Source organism: Lepidochelys olivacea, assembly GCF_965140295.1.
Source record: "Lepidochelys olivacea isolate rLepOli2 genome assembly, chromosome: 14".
Classification (NCBI taxonomy): domain Eukaryota; kingdom Metazoa; phylum Chordata; order Testudines; family Cheloniidae; genus Lepidochelys; species Lepidochelys olivacea.
Genome location: NC_140424.1, coordinates 45,726,381 through 45,744,413, shown reverse-complemented (window position 1 = coordinate 45,744,413; position 18,033 = coordinate 45,726,381). Strand labels below are relative to the sequence as shown.

At 60.4% G+C, this 18,033-nt stretch overlaps 1 protein-coding gene across 1 annotated transcript; it reads left to right on the top strand.

Moving 5' to 3' along the window:
• Window positions 1-5,041: 5,041 nt before the first annotated feature.
• LOC311530725 (zinc-alpha-2-glycoprotein-like) lies at window positions 5,042-16,724 on the top strand. Its single transcript, XM_084647555.1, has 8 exons — window positions 5,042-5,141; window positions 8,377-8,637; window positions 10,144-10,419; window positions 10,588-10,860; window positions 11,846-12,100; window positions 14,908-15,024; window positions 15,503-15,535; window positions 15,926-16,724. Exons 1-8 carry the CDS (start codon window positions 5,090-5,092, stop codon window positions 15,982-15,984), a joined length of 1,326 nt encoding a protein of 441 aa, XP_084503681.1. The 5' UTR covers window positions 5,042-5,089; the 3' UTR covers window positions 15,985-16,724.
• Window positions 16,725-18,033: the final 1,309 nt, after the last annotated feature.

The window sequence follows — 18,033 nt, the reverse complement described above, 5'->3', positions numbered from 1 at the left end:
GGTTAGTCTCTAAGGTGCCACGAGTCCTCCTGTTCTTTATTCTGGATATTGTGGCGAGTCACAGAAGTTTCCCTTGCTGTATCATGCTCCGTTCTTGGCCTCTGCAACATCCTGTGGCAGAGAGTTCCACAGGCCAATCCCATGTGCATCCTTTTATTGGGTGTGAGTAGGTGGGAACTTGCCCCCTTTCAGTTCCACGGAGGGCTGGTCTACACCACGCAGCTTTTAGCGACAAGGGTGTGTCGACTGAACGTCGGAGTGTGTAAACGTGCTTTGTTGGCACTTTGGCCGACAGAATACTTCCAGTCCCGCGAGCGGCATTTGCTTTGGGGACAGGAGAGTGCTCCGGCCGAAAAAGCTGCGTTCACACTCCCACTTGCCAAGGCAAAACTTCTGTCTTTTGGGGCGGGGGGCGGCTTTTTTAAGCACCCGTGAAAGATAAAGGTTTTGTTGACAGCTTGGTAGTGTAGACAAGCCTGAGCGTCCCCTTGTCCTTGTGTCCTGACACAGGGAGAACACAAGCCGGCAACAGCCAGGAATAACTAGTCTGGGTATTTTTGTGGCTCACAAGAGTCCAGCGTCTTTGTGACTCTCCGTCAGTTCCCGGCCTGTGACCGTGGCAGTGAGTTCCACAGGCTGAGCTGGGAGAGGGTCACCCCGGGGTGCACCATCCGGCGAAGGAAGCAAGGGTTTGTGGGATGTTAAAAGCTGTTGGTCGAGCTCCACCCATCAGCCCTTCGTCGCAAGGCGCGGCCTGGCTTTGCTGGGCTCTGCTACCTGGGAAGGGCAGGGCCCGGGGTGGGAAGCGGAAGGCTGCTCGGACTCACCCTGCCGTCCTGGGGCCTCCGTCCCGCCCCGCAGCAGGCTCCTCAGGGTGGCCACGCCCGCCCCTGCAGGGACTGCTTTGCAAGCAGGGTCCAGGTGTGACCGGCCTCCCGGTAGAGCGTCTCGTTGAGGGCTCCGGGTGCCAGCGGGGCCCACGCGGATTGGTTTCTCTCCAGGACGAGGAAATCCTGCCCGTCGAAAGCAAAGCGAAAGTGCCCTCGCACGGGGGTGTCCCCGTCCAGCGCACAGTTCACGTGCAGCTGCAGGGTGTGAATCCACGAGGGAGAGACAGGGAGAAAAACGGTGCAGGATATTGTCTAATTGTTGGTACATCTACAGCTCCGGCCCCTCCCCATCCCTATGCATGTATCCCCCTCACCCCATGCAACAGGGCTGGGCCATTGTCCCTGGGTCACAGATGGGGAAACTGAGGCCAGCGATACAGAGCCCGTCACCCCAGCCCTCGTCGCCCGCCAGCCCTGCCCCTGCTGGGCACCCACCCTCTGCCCAAGGGTGCAGCCTGCCCCGGCTCAGCTGGACGCCCCCTTAGCTAGGGGCTGCTGGTGGGTCCAGCCAGTCAGCTCCCTCTCTAAACCAGCTTTGCACCTGCAGGTCCATCCGCTGCAGCTGTGCTCTCTGCCTCCTGCTTCTCAGCGCCTGCCAGTCGCCCGTGGCGGCTCTTCGAAAGCAGGTCACCAGCCATGTCACAGGGCTGGAGCTGGGGGTGCTCTCCGGAGCTGCGGGACACTTCCTGACCCAGCTTTCTCACACTCCCAAGTCAACCGTCAAACTGAGAGAGAAACCGAGCCAGGGAAGTGGTGGTCTGGCAGGAGACAGCGTGGCCGGGTCACCCGCGCAGCTGTGGGAATAAAGGAGTTTCTGGGCCTCCGGCGCTTTCAAAAAAGACGTGTCGAGGGCTGAACCAAAACCGAAATTTTTCAGTGACTCAGGCGAGGGAAGAATTAATTCCAAGGGACACAAAGGTTTTGTTCAGTCTCAAACAGAACGAGTTGTTTAGATTCCGAGCTTTTTAAAATTATTTTCATGTTTTTGGGACATTTCAAAAGAAAAAGTAATTTTGAAACAACCTCCCCCCCCCCCCCCCGCAAGAGTTGCGTTTTTGGAGCGGAGCATTTGGCTACATCAACACAAACTCACCAAATGTTTGCGTAGCCAAAGCGGCTTTTTTGGCTGAAAAAACATGTTGGCTACAAAATTCTCGCCGGGCTCGGGTGAGAAGGTGCCGAGAGGCGGAGGGGCCCGCGGGAAGGACAGTCTCATCCCGCTGGGAAAGTCACCTGGCGCCAGGTCGGAGCCCCCCACCCCCGCCGCATCTGAGCCAAAGGCTGCAAACATTCAGGGTTGTAAAATCCTCCCCTTCGGTCCCAGGTCTGTCTGGGAGCCACGGTGCCGGCCTCGTTATTTACCCAGCCCCACGTCCCCCCAGGCAATCTCTGGGCTGGTGCCCAGCCTGGCCTGGGGCTGGAGAACCGCCGAGCGCCCGCCGTGCCGGAGCATGGGAGAGGGAAGGAAGGCGACACCTCAATCAATCCACGGCCTTGCCTGGCTCCCACTCTTGTCTCGCTCCCAGCAGACGGGGGGGGCAGGAGGTGGGTCGGACAGCTCTGCCTTTGGGTACCGGGCCTCAGCCCCGCCTCGCCCCCTCCTGTACCCTCCTGTACTCACCAGCGGCTGCGGCCCCCAGGAGGCCCCAGCAGGGCCCCAGCCAGAGGCAGGCCCATGGAGGGGTCGAGCCTCGGGGAAGGAGCGAGCGGCCCAGCTCGGGGCATCGGCCCGGTTCAGGCTGTGAGCAGGAACGGGGAGTGGGTGGTAAATCAAACGGTTTATTACCAGGCTGCGTTGGATACACACTCTGCCCTCGGCAGCCCAGCCCAGCCCCCACACAGCCAGTGGGGTGGCCCATTGTGGTTGGCCGTGTTCCTGGAGGTGCCATCACATGACGTAATCTTTAATGAAAGACTAATTTGTAATTCTTGGAAACTCCAGGACCATCCTGGAGGGTTGGCAACCCCCACACCAGAGCCCTCCCAGCCCCACCCAGACTGACTGCACCGGCTGCCACCCCCACCACCGAGGGGCCCGGTCACTCGCCCTCTGCTTCCACCGCACCCCCCGTCCGTCTCCCCCTCTAGGGCCGCGAGCCTGGCACGGGCAGACTCTGACGGGCCGAGGCTGTGGGTAGTTTCCCGAGCAGTACGCCACCTCCCTCCCCCCTTCCCCCCCGTGGGCCGGTGCGGGGAGCCCCCCGGCGGCACCTGCAGGCTCCCAACCCTCCTGCGGGTGGCGCATTAGGTGACGAGGGAGTCGGCTGCCTCTGGCCCTGCCCGCGACGAGGGGCTCGCCGGCTGGGCCACGCACGCGTTGCACGTGGCCCCTCGTGCCTCACCCTGCCCATTGCTCTGTGCACGGCTCGCTCAGCCCCCGGGCGCCCGCTGCTGCCCACCGGGCCCCTCGCTGCGCCGCGGGGGTGTCGATGGCGGGTGCCACCAGCCGCAGGTCTCGGGAGTTGGGCGACGCCCTGTGTCACGGAGTCCCTGGGCGATGCTCTGGAACGGCTCCCCATGAAGCCAGTCAGGACTCTGGGGCAGTCGCCTTCCTGTGAGCAGCCTGTCTGCAGGACACACAGCTCACCCGGCTTCCACCTTCCTGGGTCTGACCTCGGAGCATTCAGCATCCTCTGCCCCTCCGTGCGCTTCCCACAGCGAGTCTGCTCAGGCGGGGTCCTGGGGGGGCCAGAGGGTCCTGCCCCCCAACTCCGCAGTCAGATGGGACTCTCAGCCAGCCAGTAAAACAGAAGGTTTATTAGACGACAGGAACATGGTCTAACACAGAGCTTGTAGGTGCAGAGAACGGGACCCCTCAGCTGGGTCCATTTTGGGGGGCAGTGAGCCAGACAACCACGTCTGCACTTCACTCCATGTCCCAGCCAGCCCCAAACTGAAACTCCCTCCAGCCCCTCCTCCTCTGGGCTTTGTTCCTTTCCTGGGCCAGGTGATCACCTGATTCCTTTGTTCTCCAACCCTTTAGCTCTCACCTTGCAGGGGGAAGGGCCCAGGCCATCAGTTGCCAGGAAACAGGGTGTCGGCCATTCTCTGTGTCCAGACTCCTGCACACACCTGCCCTCTAGGGCTCTGCAATGATCATACACCCTTACCCCGCCACCTAGATACTTAAGAACTGCCTAGGGGAAACTGAGGCACCCCCACACTATTCGGAGGAAACATTAAGAACAGTCCCACTTCGTCACACCTGGCACTTGTGGACTTTGACTGGTGCGCTCCCAGGCTGAGCGGGTACCAGGAGCCAGGCTCCCTGCGGCTCGGTGCCAGGTTTGGGGCTGCGATGTCCCCAGGGCCTCTGGGTCACAGCTGCCACCTGCCTCCCCGCGGCATGGGGTGCTGGGGGGCAGGCCGCTCGCAGGCGGCTCCCTGACACCGGGCCCTGCTCGGCGCCCGCGGCCAGGTGCGGGGCAGGGGCGCGGGGGGGACCCTGGCGGTTTTCTCAGCCCCGCTGTTCCAACAGCAGCCTCTGCCCCACACAGGGAGTCCAGCCAATCAGAGACCAGGGGCTTTGGCAGCCAGGGGGCTGGAGGCCACGGATTGGTTGGAGGCCTGATTGCGATCAGGAGGAGACAAGCAGGTGTTGGGCCCCTCAGCGAGGCAGGAAGCTCCCCGGGGGGGGGGGGGGGCGCTGCTAGGAGCATGAACTTCAGTGTAGGGGAATGTATCCCAACGGGCCCATCTACCCTGGTATCCCGCCCTGTCCCCACTGCCCCGGATGAACCCACTGGCCCACCTACCTGTGTGGGGAAGGGAACTGGGGGGCCCTGCCCAGGGTGAATGGGGCACACAGAATCCCTGGTGGGGGAGAATGGGGGTCCCTGGTATAAGGGTAATGGGGCACACACCGAACCCCAGGAGGGGAAGGAAACAGGGGACCCTGGTGTGGGTGGAATGGGGCACACACAAACCGCAGGTCCAGGGGAATGAGAGCTGAGGGGTGCAGGGATGCCGGGGCCCGTGGGGGGAGGGAGGCCGTGCGCCCCCCGAATTGGCTGATGGGCGGCGGGGGGATGAGCCCCCCGGCGCTCACCTGCAGCAGGCGGTTCCGCCGGCCGCGCGGAGCTCCGCCCAAAGATCCCGCCCGGCGGCCCCGTTGGCCGGGGCCGGCCCCACGTGTGACCGGGGCGGGCTGGGCTAGCGGGCTCTCCCCTGCGGCTGTGGGCAGACCCGGCCGCGGTGCCATGGCGCTGGCCCTGGCCCTGGGGCTGTGCTGGGGGGCGCTGGCGGCGGCGGGTAAGTGGGGCGCGGGGGGGACGAGCAGACCCGGGAGGACCGGCTGGAAACCCGGGAGAGAAACGCCCAGCGGGGCCGGTCCCGTCCCGTCGGCGGGTCAGGCGCTGGGGACGCTGCGCTGGGGCCGGCCGTGGGAGAGCGCGGCTGGCCCGGGACGCGGGGTCCCTCCCCGCAGGGCGCGGCCGGGACGCTGGCCCAGGGCGGGGGAAGGGGGTCCGCGGCCCGGGGGGAGTCGCCGAGAGCCGCTGCGGGTGCGTGGCTGGGGTGGGGGGACGGGACTGGCTGGGACCCTCCGGCAGCCCCTGGCTAAGGGGGCCCAGGGTGGGTCCGGGGCGCTCAGCAGGGGCGGGGCTGGCGGGCCAAGGGGCCTGGGGGTGACGGGCAGCGGGGACCCCGCTCGGGGCAGGCCTGGGGTGCGGGTTGTGCGGGGGGCGCGGCGCTGTGGAGACTGGCCGGTGGGGCGGGGCCCTGGCATCGGGGCCCAGGCCTGGGAGCTCTGGGGTGGGGGACTGGCCTGGGAGCCGCTGCCCCTAACCCAGAAAGAACAGGGGGACTCGTGGCACCTGAGAGACGAACCATTTACCTGAGCGCCCGCTTTCCTGAGCGACAGCTCACTGCTTGGGAGCATTCAGGGGAAAATACAGGGGGAGAGTTATATACCCAGAGAACAGGAAACCATGGGGGTTACCCTACACACTGGAAGGAGAGCGATCGGGTAAGCTGGGCTATTACCAGCGGGGAACCTTTTGTGGTGATAATCAAGGTGGGCCATTTCCAGCAGTTGACAGGAACGTCTGAGGAAGGGGGTGGGGTGGGGGAATAAACCCGGGGAAATAGTTTTACTTTGTGTAATGACCCATCCACTCCCAGTCTCTAGTCAAGCCTAAGTTAATTGTATCCAGTTTGCAAATTAATTCCAATTCAGCAGTCTCTCCTCAGAGTCTGTTTTTGAAGTTTTTTTTGTTGAAGAATTGCCACTTCTAGGTCTGTAATCGAGTGACCAGAGAGATTGAAGTGTTCTCCAACTGGTTTTTGAATGTTATAATTCTTGGTGTCTGATTTGTGTCCATTTATTCTTTTACGTAGCGACTGTCCAGTTTGGCCAATGTACATGGCAGAGGGGCATGGCTGGCACATGATGGCATAGATCACATTGGTAGATGTGCAGGTGAACGAGCCTCTGATCGTGTGGCTGATGTGATTAGGCCCTGTGATGGTGTCCCCTGAATAGATCTGTGGACACAGTTGGCAACGGGCTTTGTTGCAAGGATAGGTTCCTGGGTTAGTGGTTCTGTTGTGTGGTGTGTGGTTGCTGGTGAGTATTTGCTTCAGGTTGGTGGGCTGTCTGTAAGCAAGGACTGGCCTGTCTCCCAAGATCTGTGAGAGTGATGGGTCGTCCTTCAGGATAGGTTGTAGATCCTTAATAATGCGTTGGAGGGGTTTTAGTTGGGGGCTGAAGGTGATGGTTAGTGGCGTTCTGTTATTTTCTTTGTTGGGCCTGTCCTGTAGCAGGTGACTTCTGGGTTTATATACCAGTGGGAGAACACTTCAATCTCTCTGGTCGCTCGATTACAGACCTAAAAGTGGCAATTCTTCAACAAAAAGACTTCAAAAACAGACTCCAGCGAGAGACTGCTGGGTTGGAATTAATTTGCAAACTGGATACAATTAACTTAGGTTTGACTAGAGACTGGGAGTGGGTGGGTCATTACACAAAGTGAAACTATTTCCTTGGGTTTATTCCCCCTCCTGCTGTTCTTGTAAAGTGCTGGAAATGGCCCACCTTGATTATCACTACCAAAGGTTCCCCCTCTCCCCCGTTTTCCTGCTGGTAATAGCTCACCTCACCTGATCACTCTGGTTACCCTGTGTCTGGCAACACCCATTGTTTCCTGTTCTCTGTGTCTATAAATCTCCCCCCTGTATTTTCCACTGAATGTGTCCGATGCAGTGAGCTGTAGCTCACGAAAGCTTATCTCAGATAAATTTATTCATCTCTAAGATGCCACAAGTCCTCCTGTTCTTTTTACGGATACAGACTAACCCGGCTGCTGCTCTGAAACCTGCCTCTCACTCGTGTCCCGTTGGGGTGCAGCCGGCCACTGGAGGGTGGGGGGGCGGTGACAAGCCCTTAGCGCCAGAGAGGCTTGGAGAAGGACCCCGACATGTGGCTGGGGGTGGCCCAGGGGTCAGGGAGGTGCCGTGTGCTGGCCTCCTGACAACCCGGGAAGAGGTGGCCGAGCTGTGACCCGCAGGATAACGCTGCTCATGTCACAGAGTCGGGACAAGGGTTAATCCGTCCATCTTCAGACAGGAACTCCTGCTCCCCCCGGACCCCCAACACCTTTAGGACATAGAGAAAATCAGCCGGTGCCCCTGCAGGTAGTGCGTGTAGCACCCGGCATCCACGGAGGGGGCAGAGTTAAGGGCGTTGGCACCCGTTGGAGTCCCAACCTGGCCCCCTAACCACCAAACTGTCCCTCATCCACTTCAGCCCCTGTTGCTGCCCCGGCTGTGTTCTCTGGCCCTCCGGAGGTGGCTTTGTGCCACTCTGCAGAGGGCGTCTTCGACCCCCACCATGTGCCATAGTTACCCAACTCCCCCTCAGCCCAGGGGGTTTCTCTCTCCCGGGGGCTCTGCTCCTCTGCCTCTAATGCCCCCCTTCCCCAGGGGGTCTGGACTGAGCAGGCCCATGGGGGCACTGGCAGTGACAGCCTTCTGGCAGCTCCCTCAGGTTCTTCCCATTCTCCGCTCCCATTTCTAACTATAATAAAACTCCTGGCCCTGAAACTGTGGGCCAAGAAAACCTCCCAGCTGTCACCCCCGACAGGAGGGTTTCTCACTGGATACAGCCAGCCTGAGACAACAGCCCTGCGAGGGCTGAGCTGCCCCATTCATCTCAATGGGTGGGTTAACCCTGAACCTTAATGATGGAGATGGTACACATTGACATTGCTCAGTATGTCACCGCGGAACATTTTAGCAGAAGCCTCTGGTTTTTCTGGCATTATGGGTGAGGCTTGGGGACAGCCCTACCCCACTGCTCTGACCCCCATGGCTGCTGCATCCTCTTTCCCACTGATTCTCTGCAAGCCCTATCGCTGAGGGTAGCAGAGGGGGGTTAAGAATGGGGTGTGATTGGAGATGGGGGCTCAGCCTGACCCATGGGGGCAAACCCTCCTCCCCTGGGTAAAGGGATAAGAGGGCCCTTAACTTGTCTTTCCCACTGGTCCAGAGCCCCACAGCTTGGACATCCTGATCACCGGGCTGAACGAGCTGGGCGGGACTCACAAGTTCTTCATGCTCGCCAAGCTGGACGGTCTGGAGCTCGCCTCCTACAGCAGCGACACCCGAGAGCTGAAACCCCTGAAGGAGTGGGCGCTGCAGGCCGTTGGCGTGAGATATTTAAGGAAGAAGACCGAGGAGTTCAGGCTCTACGAGGCCATCTCCCGAGTGGTGACTCGCCGGTGGATGGCGCAGCACAACCAGACCGGCGGTGAGTGCTGCCCCCGCGCCCACAACCTCACCGCCGGCAGCCCCAGGGCGCGGGAACCTGCACCAGCTTTCCAGCCCTGATTGGCTGCCCTTCCCCACTGCCCCGCCTCCGGGGGTAGAGCAGCCAATCAGGGCAGCGGCAGGAGCGTGGCCGAGTTCTTGCTCCCTAGAGGCAGGTCTCTGTGGCCAGAGGCTGGCTGGGAACCAGGCCCCGGGACGGGGCGGGGGATCTGTGCAGTGACTTATCCCACTCTGTAAGTACCCGCGTGTCACGGACTCACAGATCGTGCCTACTCTTGGCCCCGTGGGGGGGTGCCCCTTTCAGTGCGACAGCCCTTCTCCCGGGGGTCCACTCTCTCTCTCTCGGGGTTAAGCCCCTCCAGCTCCTGGAGCCGCACCTCTCTGAGCTAAAGCATGCCTGTCCCTGTCGTGGGCCCCCTCAGGGAGTCCCCTCTCTCTGGACCCCCAGGGCCTCCACCCCCCCCCCCCGAAGGGGATGATGCTCCCCTGTTCTCTAGGCTGGAGTGACTCTCAGCTAGCATAAAACAGGAAGGGTTATTGAGCATTGAACCAGCACAGGAAACTCTCCAGGCCTCAGACCTGGCCTCCCTCAGCACAGCACGTCCCAGTCTCCCCTGCATCCAGGGGGGCTCTGCCTGCTCCCTCCTCCAGCCCCGAGCCCCCCTGCTTCCCAGCTGGGCATCTGCTATCACCGGCCCCAAGCCCCCCCTCTGTCCACTGTCTTCTCTCCAGGTAAACAGGGTCCCCTGGGCCTCCTCTCCTCTCTTCACAGCCCATTGTCCCCCCACCGGCCAGACCGGGCTGGGACTCCTGAGCCAGGTCACCAGTCGCTGGGGTCTCCATTCTCCACGCCAGTGGTTGGGGTCCCAAGTTCCCTCGCCGGTCCTCTGTAACAACAAACTCCCTCTCCCATCACCTCCTTAAACCCGTAGCACCGAGGGAAACTGAGTCCCACCCCCTCTGCATGCAACCCATAGGAAAACCAAGAAAATCCCCCATAGGAAACCAGGAAAAACAAGAAACTCCCCCACTTTGTCACACCGCGTGGGCCGGGATTTCCGAGTGCACACGGAGCTTGAATCCCAGCCGCCTCGAGCGAGACCTGGTGGCTGCAGCGAGACAGACTCAAAGGGGCTAATTTTAACCAGGAGTAACTCCTGCTGGGATCAGCTCAGCCAGGGGCGCAGGGGATTCTCCGCAGAGGCCGGACACCCCGTTCTGGACTTAGATGGAGCGATGGGCTCTCTGCGGGATGCACCCGACGCCCTGTGTGAGCTGGGCTCAGTCACTCTGTATCGCTGGCCTCAGTTTCCCCATCTGTGACCCAGGGACAATGGCCCAGCCCTGTGGCAGAGGGTGATGGGATACGTGTGTTAGGGATGGGGAGGGGCTCAGGTCCTGCAGTGACTGGGACGGGCAGGGGCCGTAGATGTACCGGGACTTAGACAATATCCTGCACCGTTTTTCCGCCCTGTCTCTCCCCCAGGGATCCACACCCTGCAGCTCCATGTGAACTGTGTGCTGGACGGGGACACCCCCGTGCGAGGCCACTTTCGCTTTGCTTTCGATGGGCAGGATTTCCTCGTCCTGGAGAGAAACCAATCCGCGTGGGTGCCGCTCGCGCCCGGAGCCCTCAACGAGACGCTCTTCTGGGACGCCGGTCACACCTGGACCCTGTTTGCAAAGGAGTTCCTGCAGGAGGAGTGCGTGGCCACGCTGAGGAGCCTGCTGCGGGGCGGGACGGAGGCTCTGGGACGGCAGGGTGAGTCCGAGCAGCCGGCTGCACGGGCCGGAGGGAACCGCCGGCTGATGATGGAGCTGTGAGCGCCCCTCTCTCGCTCCCGTGGCCGCTAGTCCTCAGGGCTTTGCAGACTGCTCCGCCCTGGCTCAGGGCTGATTGCACCCACTGACGTGTTCCCCTCCCCTCCAGTCCCCCCAGGGGTGTCGGTGACCTACAGAGACACCCCCCACGGCTCCGCCACCCTCTGCTGCCACGCCAGGGGCTTTTACCCGCGTCCCATCCGCGTCTCCTGGGTGCGGGACGGGGCGGAGATCCTGCCGCCCAGGAACGCCAGCGGGATCCTGCCCAACGCTGACGGCACCTACCAGCTCCAGCAGTCCCTGGAGATCCCCCCGCGGTGGGGCCACGGCTACGCCTGCCGGGTGGAGCACAGCAGCCTGCGGGAGCCGGCGCTCACCGCGGGTAAGGGGGGGCAAATGGCGGAACTCGGGGGGGGGGGGATGTCCCCTGTGGGGCAGCCCCCCCCAGGAGTGGGCTCTCCACAGTGGTGTCTGCGTGGCCTGATTTGCACCAGACAGTGCCTTGCACCGGTGTGAGTAATGCCCTTCGAAAAGCATCTCCGGGAGCCCTAGCGTGGATGTCCTGAGACGGGGCTCCCCACCGCCGCCCCCCTTTGGGGCTGTAGCCGAGGGCTAAGCTGGCCGGGAAGCCCCTCGCTCCCGCGTGGGGTGTCTCTGAGCCATGCCAGGCCGAAGGTGCCTCTCCTCCTCGGCGGGTCAGTCCCCTGGGGGCAGTAACGCGGTGAAGACAAACGTCCGAGGCGTGGACGGAGTCGCTAATTGTGCCACGTGTAACTAGCAGGAACGCTCCTGTCCGGGCAGCCCCCCCCTTCCGCCGCGCCCGGAACGCTCCTGTCCGGGCAGCCCCCCCCCTTCCGCCGCGCCCGGAACGCTCCTGTCCGGGCAGCCCCCCCCTTCCGCCGCGCCCGGAACGCTCCTGTCCGGGCAGCCCCCCCCTTCCGCCGCGCCCGGGGTGGTGTTTGTAGCTGTGATGTTCCCTTTCGCTGCTTCCGCTCCGCGGGGCTGACAGGGCACCCCATGGTGCTAAAACCGTGGGGCAGCCACAGCCCGAGCGCCGGTTCTGGGGGCAGCGGGGCTGCGAGGGGAGCGGGGCAGCCCGGGGCTGCAGGGCTGAACCTCCCTCAGGGTCTGGGAGCGGAGCTACATCCGTTCCCCCCTTTGCCGGCCGTTCGGCTCGGTATAAGGCCGCCGGGACGTGTCGCTCTCTAAGCCTTGGGTGTAAACACGTCTGTGTCCTGTAACCACTGAAATGGGGGGGTTGGAGGCGGCGCGTCCCCCTCAGTCCAGGCACCAAGGACTTAACAGTCAGAGCAGAACAAATTTACTGTGTGGCCTTTTCTCTCCCCCACGCCCGCCCCGCCCCGCAGGTCTCCCCGAGGTCTCGGTTTCCCGCAGAGACGCCCCTGACGGCTCCGCCACCCTCTCCTGCCGCGCCAGGGGCTTCGACCCACATCCCATCCGCGTCTCCTGGGTGCGGGACGGGAAGGAGACCCCAGCGCCCCCCACCAGCGACCCGTCCCAGCTCCAGAGGTCCGTGGGGATCCCGCAGCAGGGCGGGGACGGGCACAGCTACTCCTGCCGAGTGCAGCACCGCGGCCTGCAGGAGGCGCTAGCGACCACGGGTAATGGGCTCTCTCGGGGCAGGGGTGGGACCCCCGCTAACACCACCCCCGAGTGGGTCTCCAGCGTGAGCCATTGCTGAGCACGTCCGGCTGCATCTCCTGCCCGGGGCAGGTACCGGAGTGAAGCCCACGGACCTGGCAGCCGGAGCCAGGTGCCCCCACCGCCCATGGCCCCCACGCTGTTCCCACCCACCTACCCGCATTGGAGGTTCCCGACAGCCAGGCCTCTCAAGGACTTGGACGCTGGCCGGGTTTGCTCCCCAGCTGGGGGAATGAGACGTCTCTCCCCCTTGCCCCCCCGAAAGGGGCCTGCCCCAAACCGCACTGGTCTGTGCCCCCACGAGCAGCCTGCAGCAAGCTGGGTCCAGCGTCCCACGGGTCAGTGCCTCGGGCTGCAGGGGGGCTGGGACGGCTCCTTCCCAATGAACAGGAGACTTTCACCCTGAGAACTCCAAGCTCAGCCCCCACTGGGCAGGGCTTGGCCGTTACCCTGTCTCACATTACCCCCGGGGGAGCTCGGTGTTACATGGTTAGCCAGGAAGGAGGGAAGCTGCAGGAGTCTCTGTCAGGCACTGGCTGGGGTTCCCTCTCCCCATGGCCGGCACAGCTGGGGCTCCAGGGCTGGGTGCTATAGTATTTAGGGGCCCAACTTCCATTGACTTCAATACCGTTACCAATCTGGGCTCAGCCCCTTCACCCCAAGGACACTTTATTGGCTGGACCCACCGGCTGGGAGCTGCCAGGTGTGAGGAAAAGCCGGAGACCCTGTCACGGAGTCCCTGGGCGATGCTCTGGAACTGCTCCCCATGAAGCCAGTCAGGACTCTGGGGCAGTCGCCTTTCTGTGAGCAGCCTGTCTTCAGGACACACAGCTCACACAGCTTCCACCTTCCTGGGTCTGACCTCGGAGCATTCAGCATCCTCTGCCCCTCCGTGCGCTTCCCCCCAGCAAGTCCGCTCAGGCGGGGCTCCTGGGGAAGCCAGAGGGTCCTGCACCCCAACTTCGCAGACAGACGTGACTCTCAGCCAGCCAGTAACACAGAAGGTTTATTAGACGACAGGAACATGGTCTAACACAGAGCTTGTAGGTGCAGAGAACGGGACCCCTCAGCTGGGTCCATTTTGGGGGGCAGTGAGCCAGACAACCACGTCTGCACTTCACTCCATGTCCCAGCCAGCCCCAAAACTGAAAACCCCCTCCTCCTCTGGGCTTTGTTCCTTTCCCAGGCCAGGTGGTCACCTGATTCCTTTGTTCTCCAGCCCTTCAGCTCTCACCTTGCAGGGGGGAAGGGCCCAGGCCATCAGTTGCCAGGAAACAGGGTGTCGGCCATTCTCTGTGTCCAGACCCCTGCCCACACCTGCCCTCTAGGGCTCTGCAATGATCATACACCCTTACTCCACCCCCTAGATACTTAAGAACTGCCTAGGGGAAACTGAGGCACCCCCACACTATTCAGAGGAAACATTAAGAACAGTCCCGCTTCGTCACAGGCCCGCAGTGTCTGTCAGGGACATGTACGATCCCCCTTCTCCACCCAGGATGGGGTCACATGCTTTGTTTGGGGCTCGATCCCCGTGTCCGTTCCTGAGCTGGGGCAGGTCTCTGCAGCGCGGGGCCAGCCCTGTCCATCTCCACCGATCAGGTGCTGATTTTCTACGTCGCTTTTTGATGAGACATGTTTAAGATTCCTGGTGGTTTGAGGGAATCTCTCTCGTATTCCACGCGTGGCATGGAAAGCGTCTGTCTCCCTCTCCTCTGTCCCCATGGCTGCGCGTTTGCTCCTCTCTGGGGTCGGACGAGAGCCGAGCAGGGAACCGTTCTCCCAGCCTGGGAAAAACATTGAGATTTCCACACACTCCAGCTTTTCATCCTGCTGCAGGATGGGAGAATCTCAGACTTTCACAAACTGAAAATCCAAAGGATCTTTCTCTTCAGGTCAATGGAAACACTTTGATTTGAGAAATTTGAAATGTTTGGTTTCAGTTTTGACCTTCGATTTTTTAAAAAAAAACATTTATTTACTGTAAATTCACTTACTTGTCTCGCTGAAAAGTTGTTTTGAGCTGAGAAAGGGGATTTCACACGAAAACGCTGAAACAGGACGTCTGACAATTTCAAAACTTTTCCAAAAGGGGAAATTGGTTAAAACCGACCCTTTGCCCGGAACCATTTCTGTTTCGCAGAAGTGACGCTTTAGGATGGAAACCGTTCCAAGCAGTTCCCATCTGTGCCTTTCAGTAGAGGGAGAAGGAAACGTCACATGGATGAGGGACTCTCCCGGTGTCCCTGCAACACACATGATAGGAGCAGCCAGGAGTGGGTCGTATCCAGCCCTCAGGAACTGTCCCAGGTTCCCAGCTGGGCCCTGCCCCGGCCTGTCCGCAGTGACCCCGTTGCTGTGCAGGCCCCCGAGCACCCTTGGGGCAGCCCCGCAGCCCAGCTACCCCCCGACCAGGGCCTGTGACTTCAGCCCCCACCTTTCGCGGCCGCTGTGTGTGGCGGGGCCGGCTGAAGTTGGACTTTGCGGGGATGTTGCCTGCTTTAGGGACACAGCCAGGGCTGCCCGGGGCTAACGGCCCATCCTGGCTCTCCCCATGCCAGCTCAGGGCCCTGCCAGCCACAGGTGGAGATCCCAGGCCAAGCCGTCTGGTTCCAGCATGACCCGGACCCTGGCCCTTGTCCCCCTGCCCGGGGCGGGGGGTCACTCGGCCCCCCATGGGCAGCGACACAGAGCGGGGAGGGCCCTGAGTCAGACGCCCGGTAAATCCCCCATTCGCCCCAGTGACCATCTCTCCTTGTCCCTGCAGCGCCTGGGGAGCTGGGGGGCCTGGCCCCCGGGATCCTGGCCACCCTTGGCCTTGCTGCGCTGACTGGGGCCAGTGCCGCGGTGGCTGGTTTCGTGGTGTGGAGGAGAAAGCGCTCGGGTAAGGGAGCGACGGGGGGCGGGGGAGGAGGTTCCCATCAGGCAGAACCTGGGGAGGGGCACGGAGAGGGTGCCAATCTCCTCTGGGAGGGCGGGGCGGGGCCAGGTCACGGGGCCATGGGGTGGAGTGGGTAGCCCCATGGCAAGGGGCTGTGGCGTGGGGTGGGGCGGGTTCCTGCCTCGGCAGAGACGGGTGATGAGCTGGGCTGGGGTAGGTGGGGTCAGGATCACCGTGGGGCGGGTGTCCTTGGCTGGCCGGGGGTAGAGTTGGGGGTCACTAGGAAGGGGGAGTTCAGGTGGGGCAGGGATTGCTGGAGTGGGGGGTCCTTGGCTGGCCGGGGGCATGGAGATGGGGGTCACTGTGACGGGGGTTCAGGTGGGGCCAGGATTGCTGGAGGGACGGGGGGCCCCCCAACCATTTCAGCCCTCCCCCCCCGTGCCCGGTCGTGATGCGCTCGGGCTCTCTGCTTCCATTTCAGACTCCGGCAGAAGCGGCTTCACCCCGACTCCCAGTGAGTGACCCCAGGGACACAGGGACCGATTCCTTCCCCCCACCCCCGGGGACTGCCCTGCCCCAGTGCATTGTGGGTTCACTGGGGGGTGGCGGGGGTCCCTCGCTGGCTGGGCCCTGCCCCTGGTCTACTGGTCCCGGTCACCCGCCCCACGCAGCCGCCTCCCTAGAACCCAGCAGGGGCGGCCAGTCCCTCTGTGCCCACCCGACGCCAGGCCGGCTGGGGCTGGGCTCGGGGTTAGCAGTCGCCGGAGCCGTCGTCCATTGGGCAGGGCCCCCAGAGACTCGGTCTGGGGCTCCGGGAGCTGGGAAACCCCACGGGGTGGTGGTGAAGGGGGGTGTCACACCGTGAAATCGGGAACACGGAATAAACCTTCCTCTGTCTCCCCAGGAGAAGACCCTGCGCCCGGCCCGGACCCTGCTTGCCAACGTGACACCACGCCTGTGTGACGGGCCGGGCGCCCGGTCACCCCACCACCCCTGCTGGCCCGGACCCCGCCGACCAGTGTCGGACCCTGCCGGTGTGAGAGACCGGGTGCTGCTCAGCCGGACTGGAGATAAGGCGCCAAGTTTTGCCAGTGAGGGGGATAACAGAAGCGTGGTGGAATAGTAGTCATGACCGGAGTGCGGGTATGGAAGGGTAGGTGCTGTTTAGGAAAGACCGAAACGAAGGTAAAGGTGGTGGAGCAGCATTGTACATCAATGAGGAGGTCGAATGTAAAGCAATATGAAGCGATGGAATGGATAAGACAGAGTCCGTCTGGGCAAAAATCACATGGGGGAAGAAAACTACTCGAGCCTCCCCTGGGATAGTGCTTGGGGTGTGCTAGAGACCGCCGGGATCCGACGTGGATATGGACAGAGCCCTCTTTAATGTTTTTAATGAAGTAAATACTAATGGAAACTGCGTGATCATGGGAGACTTTACCTTCCCAGATACAGACTGGAGGGCGAGTGCTAGGAATAATAATCGGGCTCAGATGTTCCTAGATTCGATAGCTGATGGATTCCTTCATCAAGTAGTTGCTGAACCAACTAGAGGGGATGCCATTTTAGATTTGGTTTTGGTGAGTAGTGAGAACCTCGTAGAAGAAATGGTTGTAGGGGATAATCTTGGTTCGAGCGATCGTGAGCTAATTCAGTTCAAACTGAACGGAAGGATAAACAAAAATAAATCTGTGACTAGGGTTTTTGATTTCAAAAGGGCTGACTTTCAAAAATTAAGGATATTAGTTAGGGAAGTAGATTGGACTGAAGAATTTATGGATCTGATGGTAGAGGAGGCCTGGGATTACTTTAAGTTAGAGCTGCAGAAGCTATCAGAAGCCTGCATCCCAAGAAAGGGGAAAAAATTCATAGGCTAGAGTTGTAGACCAAGCTGGATGAGCAAGCATCTCAGAGAGGTGATTAAGAAAAAGCAGAAAGCATACAGGGAGTGGAAGACGGGAGGGATCAGCAAGGAAAGCTACCTTACTGAGGTCAGAACACGTAGGGATAAAGTGAGACAGGCTAAAAGTCAAGTAGAGTTGGACCTTGCAAAGGGAATTAAAACCAATAGTACAAGGTTCTATAGCCATGTCAATAAGAAGAAAACCAAGAAAGAAGAAGTGGGACTGCTAAACACTGAGGATGGAGTGGAGGTTAAGGATAAACTAGGCATGGCCCAATATCTAAACAAATACTTTGCCTCAGTCTTTAATAAGGCTAAAGAGGATCTTAGGGATAATGGTAGCATGACAAATGGGAATGAGGATATGGAGGTAGGCATTACCATATCTGAGGTAGAAGCGAAACTCAAACAGTTTAATGGGACTAAATCGGGGGGCCCAGATAATCTTCATCCAAGAATATTAAAGGAATTGGCACCCGAAATTGCAAGCCCATTAGCAAGAATTTTTAATGAATCTGTAAACTCAGGGGTTGTACCATATGACTGGAGAATTGCTAACATAATTCCTATTTTTAAGAAAGGGAAAAAAAGTGATCCGGGTAAGATAGGCCTGTTCGTTTGACACCTGTAGTGTGCAAGGTCTTGGAAAAAATTTTGAAGGAGAAAGTAGTTAAGGACATTGAGGTCAATGGTAAATGGGACAAAATACAACATGGTTTTACAAAAGGTAGATCGTGCCAAACCAACCTGATCTCCTTCTTTGAGAAAGTAACAGATTTTTTAGACAAAGGAAACGCAGTGATCTAATTTACCTAGATTTCAGTGAGGCGTTTGATACCATGCCACATGGGGAATTATTAGTTAAATTGGAAAAGATGGGGATCAATATGAACATTGAAAGGTGGATAAGGAATTGGTTAAAGGGGAGACTACAGCGGGTCCTACTGAAAGGTGAACTGTCAGGCTGGAGGGAGGTTACCAGTGGAGTTCCTCAAGGATCAGTTTTGGGACCAATCTTTATTTAATCTTTTTATTACTGACCTCGGCACAAAAAGTGGGAGTGTGCTAATAAAGTTTGCTAATAAATTTAGAGAAGGACCGGGATATCA